At 46.4% G+C, this 23,730-nt stretch overlaps 1 protein-coding gene across 3 annotated transcripts in view; it reads right to left on the reverse strand.

Moving 5' to 3' along the window:
• plcb1 (phospholipase C beta 1) overlaps nucleotides 1–23,730 on the reverse strand; it is a 1,109,102-nt gene that overhangs the window by 839,178 nt on the left and 246,194 nt on the right. For all 3 annotated transcript variants that reach the window (XM_070889862.1, XM_070889863.1, XM_070889865.1), the window contains exon 3: nucleotides 23,004–23,072. In XM_070889862.1, the coding sequence (XP_070745963.1) occupies nucleotides 23,004–23,072 (69 nt within the window). The remainder of the gene's footprint in view (nucleotides 1–23,003; nucleotides 23,073–23,730) is intronic.

Here is a 23,730-nt window from a genome sequence, read left to right on the forward strand (position 1 = left end):
GAACGGGAGGGCCTTGTCTACGCGACAGTGCGACAAGTCCCACTGCGTAGCGCTGCGCCCCTCACTGAACCCTTCTGCCCCGCTCACGCCCCACAGAGGAAGTGGAGAGCGATATTTTGCACTCCACTTGCTCTCAGGAGCGGTAACCCGAATTTAGGTTGCGGGGCAGGACTTCCGCACCAGGCACAGGAAATTCTGCCTCGTGGCTATTACCGCCACCAAACAGGTCGGTACGCAATTACAGCTACCAAACGGGTCCGTACGCAATTACAGCCCCCAGCGGCAGAAACTGAATGTGTTCCATTCTCCAACGCAACTACCCCCTTCACCTCGACGAGAGAAAAAAATTAAAGATTTTTAAAAATGGCATTGGAGAAGTCTTGAGAGCTTCAAATGCAGGTTATGCAAGGCATGGGGAAATCAAGAATGGTGGAACCAAGAAAGGGAGAATGGGTAAGCGAAAAAGAGGAGACTCTTATTCTACAATAAAAAGGAGCCAAAACACTGCATGACCACAACTCACTCAACATGTCAACTCCAGGTTTTGCAAACAGAATGGAGGATATGTGGACTCTCATGTAGTGCTCTGCAAGTGGGTCAGCAGTGGCTCAGTGGATAGCACTCTCACCTCTGAGCCAAAAGGTTGTGTGTTCAAGTCCCATCTAGGGATTTGAGCACATAAATGACACTCCAGTGCAGTATTGAGGGAGCGCTGCACTGTCAGAGGTGCAGTCTTTTAGATGAGACATTAAACCAAGGCCCCGTCTACTCTCTCAAGTGAATGTAAAAGATCTCATTGCACTATTTCGAAGAAGAGCAAGGGAGTTATTCTGGTGTCCTGGTTAATATTTATCCTTGAATCCACCTAACAAAAACAGATTATCTGGTCATTATCACATTGCTGTTTGAGGGAGTTCGCTGTGTGTAATTGGCTGCCGTGACGAGATTCCAAAAAGTACTTAATTGGCTGTAAAATGCTTTGAGATGTCCGGTGGACGTAAAAAGCGCTATATAAGTGCAAGGCTTTCTTTCTTCAAAAGTTTTCTTTTTATAAATGTTTTAAAAATTCATTCACGGGATGTGGGTGTCACTGGCAAGGCCAGCATTTATTGCCCATCCCCAATAGCCCTCAAGAAGGTGGTGGTGGCCTTCTTGAACCGCTGCAGTCTGTGTGAGGAAGGTACTCCCACAGTGCTGTTAGGGGAGTTCCAGGATTTTGACACAGCGACAATGAAGCAATGGTGATATATTTCCAAGTCAGGATGGTGTGTGACATGGAGGGGAACTTGGAGGTGAAGGTATTCCCATGCGCCTGCTGCCCTTGTCCTTCTAGGTGGTAGAGGCCGCAGGTTTTTGAGGTGTTGTCAAAGTGCGAGTGATTTACATGCACTCACCTGATGATGATACCCATAAAACAGATATAATACAATAAAATAATCTTATTCTAATACATTGTAAATACATTTAGTAAGCATTTATATGCCACTAATCAGTGCATGGAATGAAGCTTCATCTACAACATGAAGGTTATTAATTATCTCCTCAAAAATAATGTATCCCCTCCTTTTTCTGAAACTGCAGGAGAATTCTCGTTATCTTAACTCTAGCACTGACTGCAATATAATGTTTCTGTAATGGATTAATAGCTCTGTGTATATCGTATTTATGGTCTGCATTTTTCTTACCCTGAGATACTCTATAATTAGACAAGATAATGCTGCTTACATTAATGCAGCTACATTTCCACAGAAATGACAGGACACATTGTCTACAAGCAGCAGCCCTTGTGTCGGAGAATAGTATAAAGGATACTTATTAAAAGTGATTAATCCAATTTAGAATCATTTTCAAATCAAAATTGCACATCGAGAACCTTGGCGGGCAAGCTTAACGTATTAATGTAGAAAAACAAATAGCTTTATTACTCGAGTTGCTAGGTAACCAATTGTCACAATGTTTACATCCATTAAGAGAACCAGAAGAAAGTAGATTACAATCTGAGTTACTTTCAGTTTAAACCATGATTGGAAATAAGCATCTAAAGCCTTTCAAGATTAAGAATTCAGCATGTTTCAACTGCTTGCACTCTTTATTGTTTTTGTTAAAGAGAATGGTGGAGAAAGAACAAAATAGAACCCAGAAAAGTAGTTACTTGGGCCGGTACGGAAGTCTGCCATCACAGAAAGCTGCCACAGCTGTCTGTAGGTGACATCTTGCTAAACAGCTTCAAGCTTGCAAGTTCTGTTGATGACAAGGACATCAGCACATGGGCAGGGAGGAAACCAGAGCAAAGAATCGCCCTGGGTTTATCTCGTGCATCTCTCATCAGCCTGTATAAGAATGGCATAAGAACATAAGAACTAGGAGCCAGAGGAGGCCAAACGGCCCCTCGAACCTACTCCGCCAGTCAATAAGATCTTCGACCTCAACTCTACTTTCCCGCCCTATTCCCATATCCCTCGATTCCCTCAGTATGATCTTCACCACATGTCAAATTCAAGAAAAATGCAGGGAACAGCACCAGTTTCTGTACATGGCTTTCCTTGACCTCACAAAGGCTTCGACACCATCAACCGGAAGGGATTATGGAGTGTCCTCCTCAAAAGTTCTTCACAATCCTCTGCCTGCTTGATGATGACATGCAAGCCGTGATCCTGACCAATGGATCCACCACAGACCCAACTCACAGGCCACACCGTCCGCATGCCTGATACCAGACTCCCAAAACAAGCGCTCTACTCAAAGCTTCGACATGGCAAGCGAGCCCCAGGTGGGCAGAGGAAATGCTTCAAGGACACCCTCAAAGCATCCTTGAAAGAGTGCAACATCCCCATCGACACCTGGGAATCCCTGGCCCAGGACCGCTCAAAATGGAGGAGAAGCATCCGCGAAAGCGCCGAACACCTCGAGTCTCTTCACCAGGAACACGCGGAAGCCAAGCGCAAACAGCGGAAGGAACGCACAACAACCCAAGCACTTAAAGGGGAGGGATGCTGCGAGGCCCAGCGAGGTTTCCTTGGCACCCACTAGGCCACCAGGGAGGGCTTGGGCCCAAGTGGGGGTGCTGGGCTGCCAGTTGGTGGCCCGAACCCGTGGCTGCCATTGTCGAGCTGATTACAGAGCCGGCCAACAATTAAAATAAAATGGTGGCCATGGCAGTGCGCCCTCTCCTTTAAGAACGGATGCCACTGGCAGCTTTCCACCGCGCAAATCTGTCAGGGGCACCGATCGGCAGCGGCTGCGTGCCCGCGGGCGGAAAGGGGTCACCGCCGGGCAGTAAAGGGTCAGCACGTGTCCAACGGGTCGGAGCGCCAGGCGAGGCAGAAGCACAGGTCGCGGCGGAAACCCGTTTGCGCCGTCCCCGGCACGGGGACAATTCCGCATGGGTCAAACCATCTGCCTGCCCCCGGTCGGAAAGGCCTTACCACCTCGTCACCGCCTCTTAGAGGTCATAATGGGCCTTAAAGGGTCAATTTCAGCCCCTGCATCGTTTTCCCATATGAATAAAGAGGGCTCAAATAATTTGTTTGGTGGGAGGGTAGAAAAAGAGCCCATTAAATACACTCTAGGGTTCAGACACAATTAAAAATCACAACACCATCATCAGCTAAACCAAAGCAAACACTGTGGATATTGGAAATCTGAAATAGAAACAGATAATGCTGAGAACACTCAGCATCCATGGAGAGAGAAACAGAGAACAGAGTTAGGGGCTGAAATTGCCCCCTTGCCCGAAACGGGGCACACACACCCAGTTTCTACTGTTTTTACCGCCACAGTAGTTGAGGTAGCCTCTTGAGCGATATTCTGCTCTTTGGCTTTTTTTTTCAGGCAGACTGGAAGTCGTTTATAATGGGGGCATAGAGCTGATGATGTCATCAGGGCGCTGTGTCACCATGGCTTTCTCCTTCACTTAAAGGAGAGAGCCCGTGCGATTTCAAACGTTCGGTTCACTGGGCCAGTAGGGAGGGTTTCGGCCGGGCCAGCAGCCTGGCACCCAAAAGGAACCCGGGCGCATAAATGTCGGCCCGATATGGCAGTCGGCCGGACAAAATAAAACATGGCGGCAGCGGCAGTGCATTCTCCCCTTTAATGGGAACCGCACCACCATTTCAGAAGGCCACAGCCTCGCTGCACCATTGGGAAAAAGCAGGTTTTGGCACTGCCTGGCGGGAGGAAGATTTTCATGGCAGAATTTCACCAATGGCGGGGAACATCGGCGGTGCATAAGAACATAAGAAGTAGGCCATCTAGCCCCTCGAGCCTGCTCCGCCATTCAACAAGATCATGGCTGATCTGGCCGTGGACTCAGCTCCACTTACCCGCCTGCTCCCCATAACCCTTAATTCCCTTATTGGTTAAAAATCTATCTATCTGTGACTTGAATCCATTCAATGAGCTAGCCTCAACTGCTTCATTGGGCAGAGAATTCCACAGATTCACAACCCTCTGGGAGAAGAAATTCCTTCTCAACTCAGTTTCAAATTGGCTCCCCCGTATTTTGAGGCTGTGCCCCCTAGTTCTAGTCTCCCCGACCAGTGGAAACAACCTCTCTGCCTCTATCTTGTCTATCCCTTTCATTATTTTAAATGTTTCTATAAGATCACCCCTCATCCTTCTGAACTCCAATGAGTAAAGACCCAGTCTACTCAATCTATCATCATAAGGTAACCCCCTCATCTTCGGAATCAGCTTAGTGAATCGTCTCTGTACCCCCTCCAAAGCTAGTATATCCTTCCTGAAGTAAGGTGACCAAAACTGCACGCAGTACTCCAGGTGCGGCCTCACCAATACCCTGTACAGTTACAGCAAGACCTCCCTGCTTTTGAACTCCATCCCTCTCGCAATGAAGGCCAACATTCCATTCGCCTTCCTGATTACCTGCTGCACCTGCAAACTAACTTTTTGGGATTCATGCACAAGGACCCCCAGGTCCCTCTGCACCACAGCATGTTGTAATTTCTCCCCATTCAAATAATATTCCCTTTTACTGTTTTTTTTTCCCAAGGTGGATGACCTCACACTTTCCGACATTGTATTCCATCTGCCAAACCTTAGCCCATTCGCTTAACCTATCTAAATCTCTCTGCAGCCTCTCTGTGTCCTCTACACAACCTGCTTTCCCACTAATCTTTGTGTCATCTGCAAATTTTGTTACACTACACTCTGTCCCCTCTTCCAGGTATTCTATGTATATTGTAAACAGTTGTGGTCCCAGCACCGATCCCTGTGGCACACCACTAACCACCGATTTCCAACCCGAAAAGGACCCATTTATCCCAACTCTCTGCTTTCTGTTAGCCAGCTAATTCTCTATCCATGCTAATACATTTCCTCTGACTCCACGTACCTCTATCTTCTGCAGTAACCTTTTGTGTGGCACCTTTTCGAATGCCTTTTGGAAATCTAAATACACCACATCCATCGGTACACCTCTATCCACCATGCTCGTTATATCCTCAAAGAATTCCAGTAAATTAGTTAAACATGATTTCCCCTTCATGAATCCATGTTGCGTCTGCTTGATTGCACTATTCCTATCTAGATGTCCCGCTATTTCTTCCTTAATGATAGCTTCAAACATTTACCCCACCACAGATGTTAAACTAACCGGCCTATAGTTACCTGCCTTTTGCCTGCCCCCTTTTTTTTTTAAACAGAGGCGTTACATTAGCTGCTTTCCAATCCGCTGGTACCTCCCCAGAGTCCAGAGAATTTTGGTACATTATAACGAATGCATCTGTGCGCACTGTGATGACGCACTTAGCACAGATCGTCAGCAGCGGAGCGGTAGGGGCACGGGGGCGGGGGGGGGGGTGGGCGAGCGGGTCACCGCCAGGATACCGCAGGGGTGAAATTTTGATCATGGCAGCCATTACACGAAAAGTCAACAGCCATTGCACTCCGCAGCATGGCTGCCAATTTCCAGTGTTAACTGGAATTAAGGAAAAGGGGAAATGTCAGCCCCTTTTGTTTCAGATCAATGACCTTTTGTTCGAACTGGAAGTTGTTCAAGATTTGACAGTTTATAAGCAAGTCCAGAGCCGGTGAAAATAGATGGCTGGTGGTGGTGTTGGGGGTTGGGTGGGGCAGGGGGGGAGAAGCAGAGAGGGAAAGAACAAGAGAAAGGTCTGTGATAGCATGTAAGGCACGACTCAGCATCACCTAAATGCAGTACTGCTTTGAAGTACACGCCTGTGTATATTATTCCTATGTAAAATGCATATACGAGGTCTACCAGAGCAGGTTATGTTTTATCTTTTAAAATTTAATGAGGTTAACAGCAGGACAAAACCTGAAGAGTGAAAGAACTTTCCATTGGGGTGCAAAGGTCTGTAAAGGAACATCACAGACAGGGTGAAGATAGGATGACACTGTCGAGTAGTACCTTCACGGAAGTGAAAGCATGCTAAATCATTCAATAGTTATTTTGTTTAATTTGTTATTCATTGAGTATTGTACAGAGCTGTTCAATGTCTTTTGTCTATAGTATAAAGGATGCATAAGAAGCAACAGGATAGAATTCATATTTCACCAGTGAGCAAAACATTGATCACATGCAATGACTTTTCATTGTGTACTTTCTTTAGAGTGTAAGCAGCCGTGGCTCAGTGGATAGCACTGTGAGTCAGAAGGTTGTGAGTTCAAGTCACACTCCAGAGACTGGAGCACAAAAATCTAGGCCTGACACTCCAGTGCAATACTGAGGGAGTGCTGCCCTAACAGAAATGCCATCTTTCAGATGAGATGTTAAACCGAGGTCCCATCTGCTCTCTCAGGTGGATGTAAAAGATCCCATGGCACTATTATGAAGACGAGCAGGGGTGTTCTCGCCAATATTTATCCCTCAGTCAACAGCACAAAAGAAAACAGATTATCTCATCAGTATCTCATTGCTGTTTGTGGGAGCTTGCTGTGCGCAAATTGGTTGCCACATTTGTTACATTACAACAGTAACTACACTTCAAAAGTACTTCATTGGCTGTAAATTGCTTTGGGATGTCATGAGAGGCGCTATATAAATGCAGCTCTTCCTTTATACCACCTAAGGTGCCTAATTGTAATAAACAATAGATGGAAGTATGAATCCTAATGGGTGGATTGGAGAGGGTTTTCAGTATCATTGGGCTTTTTTTCTCTCACAGTAATCTCTGCTATGGACCATTACAGTACCTCTGTGAGATATGAAAAATGTTGCAGAGTAACTACCAAACCATCTGCACTACAGAAAGAGTAAATACATTGGAGTAGAAATTCCGACGAACCGGGCCCGTACAAAGTTTCTACGGACCTGGGGAGACATTAGAAAAAACGGTTTTCAGCGTGCAATGCGTATGCGCTGAAAAGCAGCTTTTCCGACCTGTCAAGCTCGCAGCCGGATCGGGAACGAGGATGACAGATCGGGAGCGAGGACAGTTGTACGGGCAAGATTGCAGGATTTACGCACATCTTGCCCGGCAAATGTCCTCAAAAATGTTGCGCCTGAAAAAGCTGGCGCATAGCCTACTTTTACAGGTGCAAGTTTTTTAAAACACACATAAACACAATAAAATAAAATAAAATAAACACATTGTATTGTTAAAAACTCTGCCCACTGAGGCAAGTTTATTTTTAACCCGAATTACAAAACTTAAAAAAATAGGAAGTATATTGTTTTATTCCAAGGCATTTATTGACTTTAATTTAAATTAAAGTTATGTAAGGTCTGTTTTTTTTATTTTTTATTAGTGTGTGCTTGTTTTTTTTCATAACTACAAGTTCTCAGTGCTATTAGACCTGATTGGCTGAGCAGTCACACGTGACTGCATCTTCTGCGTCGGAACCCTCTGGGCAGGAGCGCGCTTTGCAACGCGGGAGGAGAAGGCCTCCCCATCGGAATCCAGGGCACCTCCTGGACCTCCAGGTAAATTCGTAAAAAATCTCCAGCGAGGAGGCAAATACCCGCAGGAAGACCCAGAGAGGAATTTCTGCCCCATTATCTCGTGAAGTGGCTGTTCAAAATCTTTCAAGGCAAACCTGCAGTGTACATCTGGGGCTTGGGTTGAGAAAGGTGCTCTATAAATGCAAGTTCTTTCTTTAATAAATGCCTTGGAATGAGCCTCTTGAAGCATTTCAATGCTATAGAGGACGGAACTAAAGCTCATTACTTTGTGTTCGACTTTGAAGATTCAGAGCTGGATCACAGTGAAAGGCTTCACTGCAGGTAGCAGGGATATCAAAACTGAGGTCAGCAGATGAAAATAATTATAAATAGTGGTCAGCAAAGGAGATATTAACAACTGCTCGGGTATCGGAATCAGATCCAGAAATGTACTGAAAAGCAGCTCCAAACCCAACAGTTCTGCTTCAAACCCAACACGAGTTAAATTAAGTTTGGAAGCTCAGGAAATTTGGGATCGCCTCAGGTAAATCAAGGCTCCAGTGATGGCTCTTAATTACGGTTTACAATTTAACCAGTCAAGGAAATCTGTAAATACTGTACATAACAAACTTTTTTTTTAAATGCAAGAAAGCTGCCTCTGCATGGGCAACACATCTCCAGGCAAGAATAAAATAATAGAAACTTGTCACAAAGTCGAATCTGATCATTTTTCATTTTACAGTCTGCTTAATCTCCATCCCGCACACACAATTTAAACAAGATGCAATCATTAGCATGCTCCGAGTCAGTTTATGATGTCTCACTTCTGAAATGAAAATTCTTAGAATAGGTTCCCCACCCCGCCAACCCATGAAGCTTGTAAATGTAGCAGGAGGAATGCTTGGAGGTGCTTTTAACAAGCAATCATTTGCTAAAGTGATTAGCCATGCTAGTAATTAAAAAAATTAACAATGAAAGTCAAATCCATTCATTTTTGAACTGGGCTTTCTCTGCATTCCTATTATAGATTGGGATGCACCAAGGTGCAGTGACATTTACAAGTTAATGAATATGCCTTTGATAGGCGTTTAAACAGTGATGCAAGCTGGATAGTCAGATATGAGCACCCCTGATGCCTGGGTTAGAAAATGCACTCCACAACGTGGTACTGATCCATAAGTCGCCAGTTGCTATCCTGTTAGCACATACGCTGCAAAGTGTCCATGTGGGAACATCAAATCAGAACTTATTGCGATACCCTGCATGACCAAATTGCCTGCTGCTGTTCACTGCCAAGGCTCCCGCATTACAATTAGCCACTTGTTTTTTAAAAAATTCATTCAAGGGACGTGGGCATCGCTGGTAAGGCCAGCATTTATTGCCCATTCTAGGGCTCAAGTTTCGTACCCCCGCTAGAACGGCGCACATCGGAGAGGCCAGCCTAATTTGTAGAACAGAAATTGTGCTGAATACTTACCTCACGATTCTCCGATACCTGTCGGCCCATTTCCAGGTCGGCGCGGCGCAGCAGGAGCTGCTGAGGGCGGAGCTACAGTCTTGCGCCAAAAACAGTGCCGGCAGCTGCGCGCGTGCGCAGAGGAGGCTGCACGTGTGCGCAGAGGAGGCTGCACGTGTGCGCAGTAGATCCTGGCCCTCCCAGCGCATCCTGTCTCTGGGCGACAACCCTATCCCAGGCCGAAGGGACGTCGCCCCTATCCCGGGCCGAGTGGCCTGACACCTCTTACCTCGTCAGCGGCGGGGCCCGCCTGGCATCTCCTGGGGGTGGGCCCCACGCAAAGTCCTCAGCGGCGGCCCGGCTTCTCGGTGCAAGCGTCGGCTTCGTCATCGGGGCCCGCCCGCCCAGCATCTCGCTGGGGGCGGGCCCCACCTGAAGTGTCATTGGCAGCAGCCTGGCTCCTTCTTCGTCGGCAGCGGTGGGGCCCGTTCAGCCTTCCACCTCCTCCCTCCCGTTCAGCCTCCATCCCGCTCTCTCCCGTTCAACCCTTCCCCCTCTCCTCTCCCGTTCAACCCTTCCCCCTCTCCTCTCCCCCTTCCCCCCTCCCCTCCCTCTCCCCTCCCCCTCTCCTCTCTCTCCTCCTCCCCTCTCCCCTCCCCTCTCCCCTCCCCTCTCCTCCCCCTCCTCTCCCCTCCCCCTTCCTCCCCTGCCCCTCTCCTCCCCTGCCCCCTCCCTCCTCCTCTTCCCCCCCATCCCTCGCCTACCCCCTCACTGTCAGAAACACAGAGAGACACTGACAGAGACAGAGAGAGAGACACTGACAGAGACAGAGAGAGAGACACTGACAGAGACAGAGAGAGAGACACTGACAGAGACAGAGAGAGAGACACTGACAGAGACAGAGAGAGAGACACTGATAGAGACACAGAGAGAGACACTGGGGGGTCCCCATCCCAGCACGCTGTTGGAGGGCTCCCAGTGCTGCAGTAGGTGAGTAGAAACTTAATGTTTTATTTATTGATTGATTTTTTATTATTTTTTTTATTTTAAATTTTTAAATTTTTTTTGATTGAGTTATTGGTTGATTTATTGATTTATTTATCATTTATTATTGATGATGGCTCTTTAGTTGTAAAAATAAAGTGTTTAATGTTTGTAAACTTCCCTCCCCCCGGCCCTCCCCCCCCCCCGAATCTCTCATTCCCTGCGCCTGATTTATAAGTGTAGGCAAGGTTTTTCTGAGCGTACAAAAATCTACACTTACTCCATTCGAAGTTAGTTTAGAGTAAGTTTTTGCTGCCTAAACTTGAAAAACAGGCGTAAGTGGCTGGTAACGCCCCCTTTTGAAAAAAAAAGCTGTTCTAAACGAAACTATTCTATTTCACTAGAATTGGAGCAAACTAAATGCCGATAATTACAATTTCTAAGATACTCCATTCTAACCTAGTTGCTCCAAAAAAAATAGGAGCAACTCGAGCCGAAACTTGAGCCCAAAATTGCCCTCGAGAATGTGGTGGTGAGCCGCCTTCTTGAACCGCTGCAGTCTGTGTGGTGAAGGTACTCCCATAGTGCTGTTAGGGGGGGGGGAGGCGGGGAGTTCCAGGATTTTGACACAGCGACGATGAAGTAACGCGATATATTTCCAAGTCAGGATGGTGTGTGACTTGGAGGGGAACTTGGAGGTGGTGGTGTTCCCTTGCGCCTGCTGCCCTGGTCTGTCTATCTGGTAGAAGTTAGAGGTTTGGGAGGTGCTGCTGAAGTTGCTGCATGCATCTTGTAGATGGTACACATTGCAGACACGGTGATGGAGGGAGTGAATGTTTAAGGTGGTGGATCAAGCGGGTTACTTTGTCCTGGATGGTGTCGAGCTTCTTGAGTGTTGCTGGAGCTGCACCCATCCAGGCAAGTGGAGAGTATTCCATCACACTCCTGACTTGTAGATGGTGGAAAGGCTTTGAGGAGTCACTCGCCTAATCACTCACATAATACCCAGCCTTTGACCTGCTCTTGCAGCCACAGTGTTTGTGACTGGTTCAGTTAAGTTTCTGGGCAATGGGTAAGGAACTGGAGGGCCGCTGATGCAAGTAGAGGCAAATGCTGGATAAAATAATTCATCTATGGTGTCAGTCTTAAAATATAAATGACAGCAACAATTCTACGATTTACAACTAACAAAATAAAAAAAGTACACAGTACATTTTTTTCTCTGCTTTTCTGCCTCACCGAGGAGAATCCATGGCTGTGGTGTGGTGGGGTGGGAGGGAGGGAAGAAGTGTTTGCTCAATCTGGTCTGGCCACCATCGTGTGGGACAGATTGATAGATCTCCTGGTCTTTACCTGCTCGGCAATTTTATATGTTCGTGTGTTTGCGAAATGAACAATGCCTTTTCAGTAGTTAAATAAAACCTTTGGAACACAAGAGTCAATGATCTCTGGAGTGATTCATTCTTGCTGGAAAAGGCTTTGTCACCTTTCTCCGATTGTCTGTTCTTGGACAATACTCGGGAACCAAGGGTGACTGAGTCATCACTGCTTGTGTGCTTCAGAAATACAGGAATATTATGGTCTTCTTAGCGAAGGAAGGAGATACTTGTCTTAGAGGGGGTGCAATGTAGGTTTACTGGACTGATTACTGGGATGACGGGATTGTCCTATGAGGAGATCTCAAATAAAATGGGCCTACAATTCCTTGAGTTTAGAAGAATCAGAGGTGATCTAATTGAAACATATATGATTCTGAAGGGGCTTGACAGGGTAGATGCAGGGAGGCTGTTTCCCCTGGCTAGGGAATCTAGAACTTGGGGTCACAGTCTCAGAATAAGGGGTCAGCCATTTAGGACTGAGAAGAGGAGAAATTTCTTCACTCTGAGGGTTGTGAATCTTTGGAATTCTCTACCACAGAAGGCTGTGGATGCTCAAGTCATTCAGTATATTCAAGACAGAGATCTTTGGATACTAAGGGAATCAAGGATTATGGGGAAAGTGCGGGAAGGTGGAGTTGAGGTAGAAGATCAGACATGATCTTGTTGAATAGCGGAGCAAGCTTGAAGGGCCGAATGGCCTCCTCTGTTCCTTTTCCTTATATTTTATGAATGATGGACAAACTTAACACCCATCACAAATGGATATTTACACCTAGCCCTGACCATTATTTTGCAAAAATGTGTATTTTAATTATGCCTTCCAGACACAATATTTACTAAATACAGCTCTTATCGTGTAATACTCAGAGCCCTTTTTCCATGGAACTGCTCTGCTTCCTTTTTTCTGCAATCTTAATTGATCAATAAAGTGTGTGCGTGGACAAACACACAGTGCAATTTACTAGACAAATAAATGACCATGTACCTTTATATAGACATGATGGAATCTATTTCCAGGGAATAGAAAATACCAGCAGAACCTAAATTATTTTCTCCCCGCCCCCCGACCACCTTTAAAAATGACTAAAATAGAGCCTATAGTTTTCATCCTGCTGTGCTACAGAACCAGCTGACTGCTGAATAGCAAAATAAAACAGTGTGAATGTTCAGTTGTATGTCTGGTTTATGAAGAACTAATGCAAAACATACAGCAATTCCCCAGGTACAGGTTAAATAACAAGCCGAACGCCTGCCATTGAATGTAATGAATGCACGTACAAAGACAGTCTGTTGAAAGTGGCGTTTTCTTATTGTGAAGAGGGAGGAAAGCCAAAACTGCCGTATATCAACATTCCCACTGACACCTGGGAGTCCCTGGCCAAAGACCGCCCCAAGTGGAGGAAGTGCATCTAGGAGGGCGCTGAGCACCTCGAGTCTCATCGCCGAGAGCATGCAGAAACCAAGCGCAGGCAGCGGAAAGAGCATGCGGCAAACCAGTCCCACACCCCCTTTCCCTCAATGACGATCTGCCCCACCTGTGACAGGGACTGTGATTCTCATATTGGACTGTTCAGCCACCTAAGGACTCATTTTTAGAGTGGAAGCAAGTCTTCCTCGATTCCGAGGGACTGCCTCTGATGATGATATCAGCATCACCTGCCAGCGATGCAATGATGATTCTGCAATGCAATGGCACAGTGCAGTGCAAAGTTGTATCATTTTGTCACTGCGTTTGGTAAATGAAAAAGTGCTTCTTAAAAGATTTTCAGTAAAGATTGTGTGACTCTTTAAAACAGTCTTTCAAACTGTAGATGAAAAGAAGGGGGGTGAAAAAAACCAAACTTCTTGCTCTTTTCCAATATTCATGGGGCCGTCTGTTTTAAATGTCTTTGCAAGCTCACTCTCTTTTTCTCCCTCTGTCTCCTGAATGCACTGAGTCATGCTGGGATCCACAGTTGCCACATGCTCTCCAGTAACCTGGTGTTGAGATGGCCAATTTCCATGTGTTACCCAATGATTGTTGGCAGGCTATTCAACTGGTAAAGGTACCAACACTCACTTATCCTCACCGGAGGTCCCCACCTGTGCACTCTCGAGACGGTGATCAGGGAGGGCAATAGGTTCCCCTCCTTAACCTGGGGCATTGACTCTACTGCTGCCCTTTTTGAGATCAGGTGACACAGCAGAGATTGGAGATTGACCCCAAGACTGTAATGCATCTTACATTATTATATATAACTGTATCCTAACATGCTATACATGAGTGTAATAAGATATAACCTGTAACCACCAGCATACCTTACCACCAGGGGTGCATTTGCAAGACACAGGTATAGAAGGACAGGTCTCAGGCAAGTGCAGCATTTCAGAGCTGCGAAATAAAGGTGCAGGTCCAGAGTGACCTTGACTTCACAACATGCCTCGTGTGAATCTGTACTGAGGGGACAGGACTTTACAGTAGCGACAAGTTACGGGATTACAGAATCCACAGAATGGCGAACAACGGATCAGATGAAAAGTACAATGCTGGAGACAATTGGGAGGACTTTATAGAATGGTTGCAAAGATTTGCTGGAGCCGAAGACTGGTTAGGAGACGATAAAGCAGACAAGAGAAGAGCCCATCTCTTGACCAGCTGTGGCTCGAAAACATACGCTTTAATGAAGGGTCTGCTGGCACCCGTAAAACCAGCAAGCAAATCGTTTGAAGAATTGAGCACACAGGTAAGAGACCACCTGAAGCCAGCGAGCAGCCTACACATGGCCAGACACAAGTTCGACAACTACAGATGCTGTGCGGGCCAGAGCATACCCGACTTCGTGGCGGAACTTCGGAGGTTGGCTAGTTTATGTGAGTTCTCCGATGAACTGAGGAGAGAAATGCTGAGAGACTTTTTCATTGAAGGAATAGGCCACGCAGGCATATTCTGAAAGCTCATAGAGACCAAGAACCTGACCTTAGAGGCAGCAGCACTGGTTGCACATTCTTGGTAGGGGAAGAAGAAACGAGGCTGATTTACAGGCAGGTACGACAACCAACGAAATATCGGAACAAGAAGTTCACAGCATTAAACAAGCTGCTACCCCCGCACACAGACAAAACCGGGAGAACAGGCTCTCGACAGCAGGTAGAAGCCATCAAGGGCCACAGGAACGGCCGTTCACACCTCATCAATCCACAATGCGAGCAATCAACTACAAACTGAGAGAAACTCAAGAGAGATCAGCCAGACGCAGCTCATTCTTTGGGAACAATAGAAGCGGCCTGTGCTGGAGATGTGAGGGTGGGCACTCGTCAAGAGGATGTTGATTTCAGCAGGCTGTTTGCAGGAACTGTGAATATACAGGGCATTTGGCCCACATGTGCAAAAAAATGGCAGCTCGGCTGGTATACGAATCGGATGGGTCGGAAAGTGGACCAGAAGACGGTGGGGACAGTACCCGGGACACCGATGTACAGCGGGTCAACACGATCAATGGCCGCTGCTCCTACAACAGGACGCCTCTTATAATGATGAGGGTCCTACTCAATGGGATACCTGTCAACATGGAGCTGGATACGGGAGCGAGTCAATCTCTCATGGGCGCTCAACAATTTGAACAACTGTGGCCGCATAAAAGAGACAGACCAAAACTCACAAGGGTCGACACCAAACTAAGGACCTATACCAAAGAAATCGTACCAGTCCTCGGCAGCGACATGCTCTCTGTCACACACAAAGGGACAGTGAACCGACTTCCCCTGTGGATTGTCCCCGGAGACCCCCCAGCACTGCTGGGGAGAAGCTGGCTGGCAAAACTAAACTGGAAATGGAATGATGTCCATGACATGTCATTCGAGGAATGGACCTCCTGCTCAACAGCTATAAGTCGATTTGAACATCTCTTTCAGCCAGGTGTGGGCACTTTCAAAGGGGCCAAAGTCAAAATCTACATCACACAGGATGCTAGACCGGTCCATCACAAGGCCAGAGCTGTACCACATGTGATGAGGGAAAAGATTGAACACGAACTAGACAGGCTTCTGCGAGAAGGCATTGTATCACCTGTGGAATTTAGCGACTGGGCAAGTCCCATCATTCCAGTCATGAAGCCTGATGGATCCGTACGAATCTGTGGGGACTACAAATCTACCATAAACAGAGTCTCCCTACAGGACCAGTACCCGCTGCCCAGAGCGGAGGACTTATTTGCCACATTGGCTGGAGATAAACTTTTCTCAAAATTAGACCTCACATCTGCGTATATGACACAAGAATTGACCGAGGAATCCAAGCTACTCACCACCATCAACACACATCGAGGGCTTTTCATGTACAATCGATGTCCATTCGGCATCAGGTCGGCAGCTGCCATATTCCAGCACAACATGGAGAGTCTGTTCAAGTCCATCCCGGGGACGGTTGTATTTCAAGACGACATACTTATCACGGGCAGGGACACCGACTCCCATCTCCGTAATTTGGAGGAAGTACTAAAGCGGTTGGATCGGGTAGGCCTACAAGTCAAGAAATCCAAGTGCCTGTTTCTCGCACCAGAGGTTGAATTTTTGGGCAGAAGGATTGCCGCTGATGGAATCCGCTCAACAGAGTCCAAAACAGAAGCAATTCGCCAGGCACCCAGGCCCCGGAATGTCTCAGAACTGCGCGCCTTTCTCGGGCTACTCAATTACTTTGGGAACTTTATGCAGAACTTAGCACGCTGCTGGAGCCTCTCCACGTGCTACTCAGGAAGGGGTGCGATTGGTTTTGGGGGGACGCCCAGGAACGCGCCTTCAATAAGGCACGCAACCTTCTGTGTTCCAACAGTGTTTTGACTTTCTTTGATCCAGGTAAAAATCTAGTTCTCACATGCGATGCATCAGCGTATGGGGTCGGGTGCGTTTAGCAACATGTCAATAGTGCGGGAAAATTACAACCCATAGCTTATGCCTCCAGGTCACTTTCGCGGACGGAGCGCGGGTACGGGATGGTAGAGAAGGAGGCGCTCGCGTGCGTGTACGGTGTCAAAAAGATGCACCAATACCTTTTTTCGGGGCCAAGTTCGCGTTAGAAACCGACCACAATCCCCTCACGTCCCTCCTATCCGAGAGCAAGGCAATAAACACCAACGCCTCGGCGCGAATTCAACGGTGGGCACTCATGCTGGCGTCCTACGACTATACCATAAGGCACAGACCAGGCACAAACAACTGTGCCGACGCGCTCAGCAGGCTACTCCTGGTGACCACGGAAGGGTCTGACGAACAGGACTGTGAGATAGTCATGGCAATCAATGCCTTTGAGTCCACAGGTTCGCCCATGACGGCTCGCCAAATCAGAGCCTGGACGGCCAGCGACCCCACGTTATCCTGAGTAAAAAGATGTGTCCTAACCGGTGACTGGGCAGAGGCTCGTGATGCCTGCCCTGAGGAATTAAAACCCTTTCACAGGCGCATGCATGAGCTATCACTGCAAGCAGACTGCCTGATGTGGGGCAGCCGAGTAGTCATGCCTCTGCGAGGCAGAGAGGCATTTGTCCGGGAGCTCCACCGCAAGCACCCGGGGATCGTTCTCATGAAGGCCATAAGCCAGATCCCATGTCTGATGGCCTGATATTGACACAGACTTGGAGCTCTGCGTCCGAAGGTGCACCATTTGTGCCCAACTCAGCAATGAGCCAGGGAGGCTCCCCTGAGCCCCTGGCCCTGGCCTACCAAACCGTGGTCGCGGGTGCACATCGACTATGCGGGCCCATTCATGGGAAAAATGTTCCTCGTAGTTGTAGATGCATTTTCAAAGTGGATCGAATGCACCATTTTAAACTCGAGCACAACCTCCACCACTGTGGAGAGCCTCACAACCATGTTTGCAATGCACGGAATCCCTGACATATTGGTCAGTGACAATGGTCCGTGCTTCACCAGCGCAGAATTCCAAGATTTTATAATTGACCACGGCATAAATCACGTCAAGACGGCACCGTTCAAGCCGGCCTCCAATGGCCAGGTGGAGAGAGCAGTGCAAATCATTGAACAAGGCATGCTTAAAATCCAAGGTCCCACGCTGCAGGGTCGCCTGTCGCGACTGCTGCTGGCATACAGATCTCATCCGCACTCATTGACTGGGATCCCCCCCGTGCAACTGTTGATGAAAAGGACTTTAAAAACAAGGCTCTCATTAATCCTCCCAGACATGCACGAAATCGTTGAGGCAAAGTGCCGGAAGCTGACTGAGTGCCATGACAGAAATTCGAGGGGGAGATGGAATGAGATCGGGGACAAAGTGTTTGTACTAAATTATGGCAGGGGTCCCAAATGGCTTGCAGGGACAGTAACGGGCAAGGAAGGAAACAGGCTACTGGTAGTACAAATGGACAATGGCAAAATCTGCCGGAGGCATGTAGACCAAGTCAAAAGCAGATTTACCAACAACACTGCAGAACCAGAGGCAGACTACAATGTGGAACTCGCACCACACCTGGTGGACAGACAGAGGGAACAACCTGAGGAAAGGGCAATCCCAACAGACAGCCCAGGCGAGTCAACAACAATCACACCAATCGAAACAGACAGCCCAGGCGAGATACCAGCAATCACACCCAAAGAAAAACAGACACCAAGGCAAACAACTGAACCACAACTCAGATGCTCCACGGGAGGGCGTAGACCACCTGAGAGACTGAACCTATAAAAACAATAAGACCTTGGGGGAGGGTGATGTAATGTATCTTACATTATTATATATAACTGTATCCTTACATGCTATACATGACTGTAATAAGATATGACCTGTAACCACCAGCATACCTTACCACCAGTGGTGCACTTGCAAGAGACAGGTATATAAGGACAGGTCTCAGGCAAGTGCAGCATTCCAGAGCTGTGAAATAAAGGTGCAGGTCCAGGGTGACCTTGACTTCACTACATGCCTCGTGTGAATCTGTACTGAGGGGACAGGACTTTACAAAGACCTTCTTGGTTTATATAGCTCAATGTTTGCATAGAATATTTAGCGATTCATCAATGCCAAAACGCTCACACAACAAAGTTTAATTCTACATCCATCATTAAGATTCCATATTGTGCAAGATTATTCCATTTTGTTCTTGACAATTTTCTTCCCTGCCCCCACCCCCTCCAACTGTACAGTTCACAGATCCTCATTACCCTTTGGTACCACACACAACTGCTCATTATTCAGACGTGTCCACGAACAGTGAATGTTGGCAAGCGATTCAACCACTAAGAACAGGAACGGGAGCTCAATTCTGTTCTCAACCAACATCCACACATGTGCTTGTCCGGTATGTCCAGTAAGGGATGGCATTTAACAACAATAACAACTTGTATTTATATAGCGCCTTTAATGTAGTGAAACGTCCCAAGGTGCTTCACAGGAGTATTGAGAGATAACACAATTTGACACCAAGCCACATAAGTAGAAATTAGCGCAGGTGACCAAAAGCTTGGTCAAAGAGGTAGGTTTTCAGGAGCGTCTTGAAGGAGGAAAGAGAGGTAGCGAGGCCAAGAAGATTTAGGCGGGGAGTTCCAGAGCTTGGGGCCTAGGCAACAGAAGGCACGGCCCACCAATCGTTGAGCGATTATAATCAGGGCTGCTCAAGAGGCAGAATTAGAGGGGCGCAGATATCTCGAAGTGGGGAGGGCGGGGGGATTGCAGGGCTGGAGGTGATATAGAGATAGGGAGGGGTGAGGCCATGGAGGGATTTGAAAATAAGGATGAGAATTTTGAAATCGTGTTGATTTTTCCTATATTTAAATCACACCAGCAGAAATCAGGTGACTCACTGCAGACCAGGGATTGGACCTGGGACCTCGTGTCTCAGCTGTTCCCTGGGATAAATTGCCTGTGCCAGCGAGAGAGGCCCAGATTATTTTATTTCTGTTCTAAAACAGAACTTTTGGCATTTCAACACAAGTAAATCACCTGAGAGAATTGAATAACAGAAGCAGAAGGTTAAATGTCAGAGCAGAAAACAAACCCAACAAATGAACATAAACTTCTTCAAAATGTCAAGATCTTGTTCTGAAATGGCACAACACACATCAATACTCCCACATTCTCGGAAACTGGCTAACATTAATTCAGAACATTCAATTATATGTGGCACGACTGAATCTTCATCTGTATGGTGTGAGCTACAGCAAGTGGAAGAATTTATACTGTCCTCTGCACTGTGTGTGTCTTGCACTGAACAGTGATAAACAAGTACTGTGCAAGTATAATTGGAGGTATGCAGAGTTCTATATTCTGGACTGAGTGACGTCACCAATTTTATCATATCAAAGAGAGTCAAATTTAGGTTCAAAGTGCCCAAATTATGAGCAGTCTTCACCCCTGCTACGAGCTGAGTTTATTGTCCAAACTTAATGGAGAGAGAAAAGTGGGACAGAAAGAGAAGCAGCGAGAGGGAAAGAGAGAGAGAGAGAGAGAGAGAGATAGAGATAGAGACAGTGAGGGGAGGAGAGACAGTGAGTGAGGGAGACAATGCGAGCTAGAGAAAAGGGAGAGGGTCAAAGAGACGAGAGTGCCGAGGATCAGAGAGTGCCGAGCTCGAGGGTCAGAGAGGGTCGAGGGTCAGAGAAGGTCGAGGGTCAGAGAGAAGATGCGAAGCAGAAGAGGAAGCGAGGGAAGAGTGAGACACAGTGAGAGAGAAAAGGGAAAGAAAAAAAGACAGATATAAATGAGAGCTTCCATGATCCAGAGGTGCAGCATTGACAACATTCATAATTTTGATGATTTAACATTACAAGTCTAATGTTGGCTGCTGACACAGCTGGAGGATCTGTCAGCTTGCGTTGCAGAACACGACAGTATGATTTTGCCAGCTTTAGGCAATGCCAGTTTTGTGTGGGGGGAGGGGGCGGTTTGAGATGGAATTTGAGTCTCCGACTCAGGAGAAAGCTCGCTGGGGTGGCTATGACTTCAGGCTGAGGTCGGCAGGTGGAAGAATATTTCAAATGGGCTGTGGCGGATGGGGGAGGGAGGTGCGACATGGAAAATCTCGGCCGGGGTTTTCAGCGAGCTGGGCCTAGAAGGCTGGGGATAAGCAGTGAGTTAAAGTCTGAGGTAAATCAGACACACTTTTCTCAGGCTGCACTTATAAAAGGTAGCTGGGTTTCATCATCTTTCCAACAAAAGCTGCAGCAATTTTGCCTGTGACATATTTACATTCATATTCACTGACTGTTGAACATAATCACAGCACAAATTCGTTTATCTGTTGGGATGATATGAATTGCAGTTTAATGCAGTGAAGACCACTGCACAGTCACCAATCTGTTTTGCAGTGCAACTACAGGCCAACTCACATGCCCACAACACGGCACAGATACTCCGTTCTGCAGCCAATGTTACTGTGACAGATCTTTTAGCAATGCAAGCCTCTATCACAGAGCCACCTATAGGTGTAACATTTACTCTACCTAAACATTTGACACTTTTGAAATGTATTTTCCCAGAGCCAGGACACAGAGTTTTCAATGCGTTTTGCAATGGAATGTCATTATCTACCAATTGATAAGATATAAAGTTGATTGCTTTAATGCACGATTCATGGTATTGGAGAAACAGTGAGATATATTGTGTGTTCTAATTGCTTTGCCCACAAATCACACGCTTTGAGAACAATAATGGGAAATCAATAAGTTGTTAATGAATGTTGCAATGCTGGAAGTTAAAGAACAAAAGCACAACCACTCCAACACTCCGTTCCATTCAACAGATCATTGAAAACATTTTAAATTCAGGAGTCTAACATTTCACCTGTACAGCTCTGTTGCCTGTTATGTGCAGCTCAATCAGTTACCAAATAAACACATGGACCAATGTCACTTTGTTCTGTGGTATCAGGGATGAGGGACTTCAGCTACGTGGATAGACTGGAGAAGCTGGGGTTGTTCTCCTTAGAACAGAGAAGGTTGAGAGGAGATTTGATAGAGGTGTTCAAAATCATGAGGGCTCTGGACAGGGTAGATAGAGAGAAACTGTTCCTGTTGGTAGAATGGTCGAGAACCAGTGGACACAGATTGGCAAAAGAACCAAAGGCGACATGTTGGAAAACTTTGTTACACAGCAAGTGGCTAGGATCTGGAATGCACCGCCTGAAAGGGTGGTGGAAGCAGATTCAATCGTGGCTTTCAAAAGGGAATTGGATAAGTGCTTGAAGAAAAAAAATTGCAGGGCTACGGGGAAAGGACAGGACTAGCTGAAGTACTCTTGCAGAGAGCTGGCCCGAGCTCGACGGGCTGAATAGCCTCCTTCTGTGCTGTAACCATTCTATGAAGCTATGCTTCTATTCTATGATTATTTGTTGCTGAAGTGTCATGCAAGGTCAGGAGAACCAGTTCCACTTGGCAGAAGCTCACGATCCATCAGGGAATCATGGGATCAATGGTCCAAAGCATTCCAGCTGAAGAAGAAAATGAGATGGAAAGAGGAAAAGAAAGTACTGAAGTATGGAAGGGAGTACATTATGAATTTCCATGCACATTTGCACTTTTGCTTTCTCTTCCTGATGTTCCTGTCACCTTTACCAGCGAGGTCCTCGACATCGCTGTCATTTACCTTGGACATTGCAATGTCTGCTGGAGCAGAATGAAAAGATGATACATCTCTGTGACACATTGCACTCATTAAAAGTCAAAGGAGGGCGTCTGGCGAATTACAAGCCTACCATGTTATTGCTAATCTTTGTTGGGACTGAAACTTGGCTGTAAGGGATACAATGTCAGCGGCCACCCAACAGCATTGCACTGGGATCAGCTTACCTTGTGTGCTTCCACCATCTCCTCACTAGAGGAAAAGTTCGGTTGTCACGCCAGTCATTTATTGCTTGAGCTGGGAGTTGGGAAAATCTCACCCTCCAAAGGTATGTACAGTCATTTGGTAAAGTCAGGGCTGGGATTTGAAGTCACAACCCTCACCGAGTCCAACACTTGGCTGCAACAGCGGTCAGGCTGATGCGCATTATGGTGTTTACCTCTCGACAGTGTGCCTTCAACCACAACAGCGACAGGAAATGATGGAGCAACATTTTATAAACACAAGATGCCGAACAATAATCTTAGCGAGAGCCACAAGTGAAGGCTTTACAAACCTGCCGCAGATTACTAATGTCAGCCTCCTTGCGAATTCAATGCAATGCATGTTGTAGCCACTGAGAGAGAGAGACGGACAGAAAGTATCTCAAGTTTGTCAATTATTGTTTTTTTTGAAATATCAAATGATTGTTGCAAACGCTGGGCACAAACTGCTTGACATTTCTGTGGCGGTTACTGAAGGAGACGAGCACACTTTCTCAGAGCATTGATACACACAGCCTACCTTGGGATTTCTTGCATACTTTCCAGTCCTAGCATCCTTGACATGACTGATTTCCAGCAAGTCCGTCTCCTGTGGGCAAAATGGCACAAAAAACAAAGAGTTATGGAACAAAACACATGAGCAAAGTCATGCATAATGAATTCTTTGCACAGATTCACTATACTTAATATAAGTCATCTTGACAAGCCAAGGCATGGTATGTATAAATCTCCAGAAAGCATCCACAATTCAAAAGGTTTATAAAATCCACACACAGCACACTGAACAAAACATACTATGGGAATATGGGATTTTATTTCATAATCTACACTTTCACAGAATCCCAAAGAATCAGTCCATGCACAGTTTATTTCGACATCATTTATCTCTTGTCATGTGATAATAGATATGTAGCGCATTAAATTGCAACTAACAAGGGTAAACACTAGAATATACCTAAACTTCCATACACTTGCGCTAACAGTGGGTGAGTCAGACAGTTATCTCATTAATAGCTCCGTTAATACATCAACCCTGCCTTTGCAATGAATGCTGGAATCCTATCTCTCACGATGCTTCTTAAATGTTCTCTCTATTTTTTTCTAATTCTTCAGCTTTTTTTTCAATTGGTTTTCTTTTATCTATATTTTGAACTCCCTGCAGATCTATTTAATTTCTTAGTCCATAAATGTAACTGCCAAGATTCAGTATGATAAGAAAGCTCCATGTGGCTCTAAAAACTATTTTT

This window comes from Pristiophorus japonicus, chromosome 9, assembly GCF_044704955.1.
Source record: "Pristiophorus japonicus isolate sPriJap1 chromosome 9, sPriJap1.hap1, whole genome shotgun sequence".
NCBI classification, from domain to species: Eukaryota; Metazoa; Chordata; class Chondrichthyes; family Pristiophoridae; genus Pristiophorus; species Pristiophorus japonicus.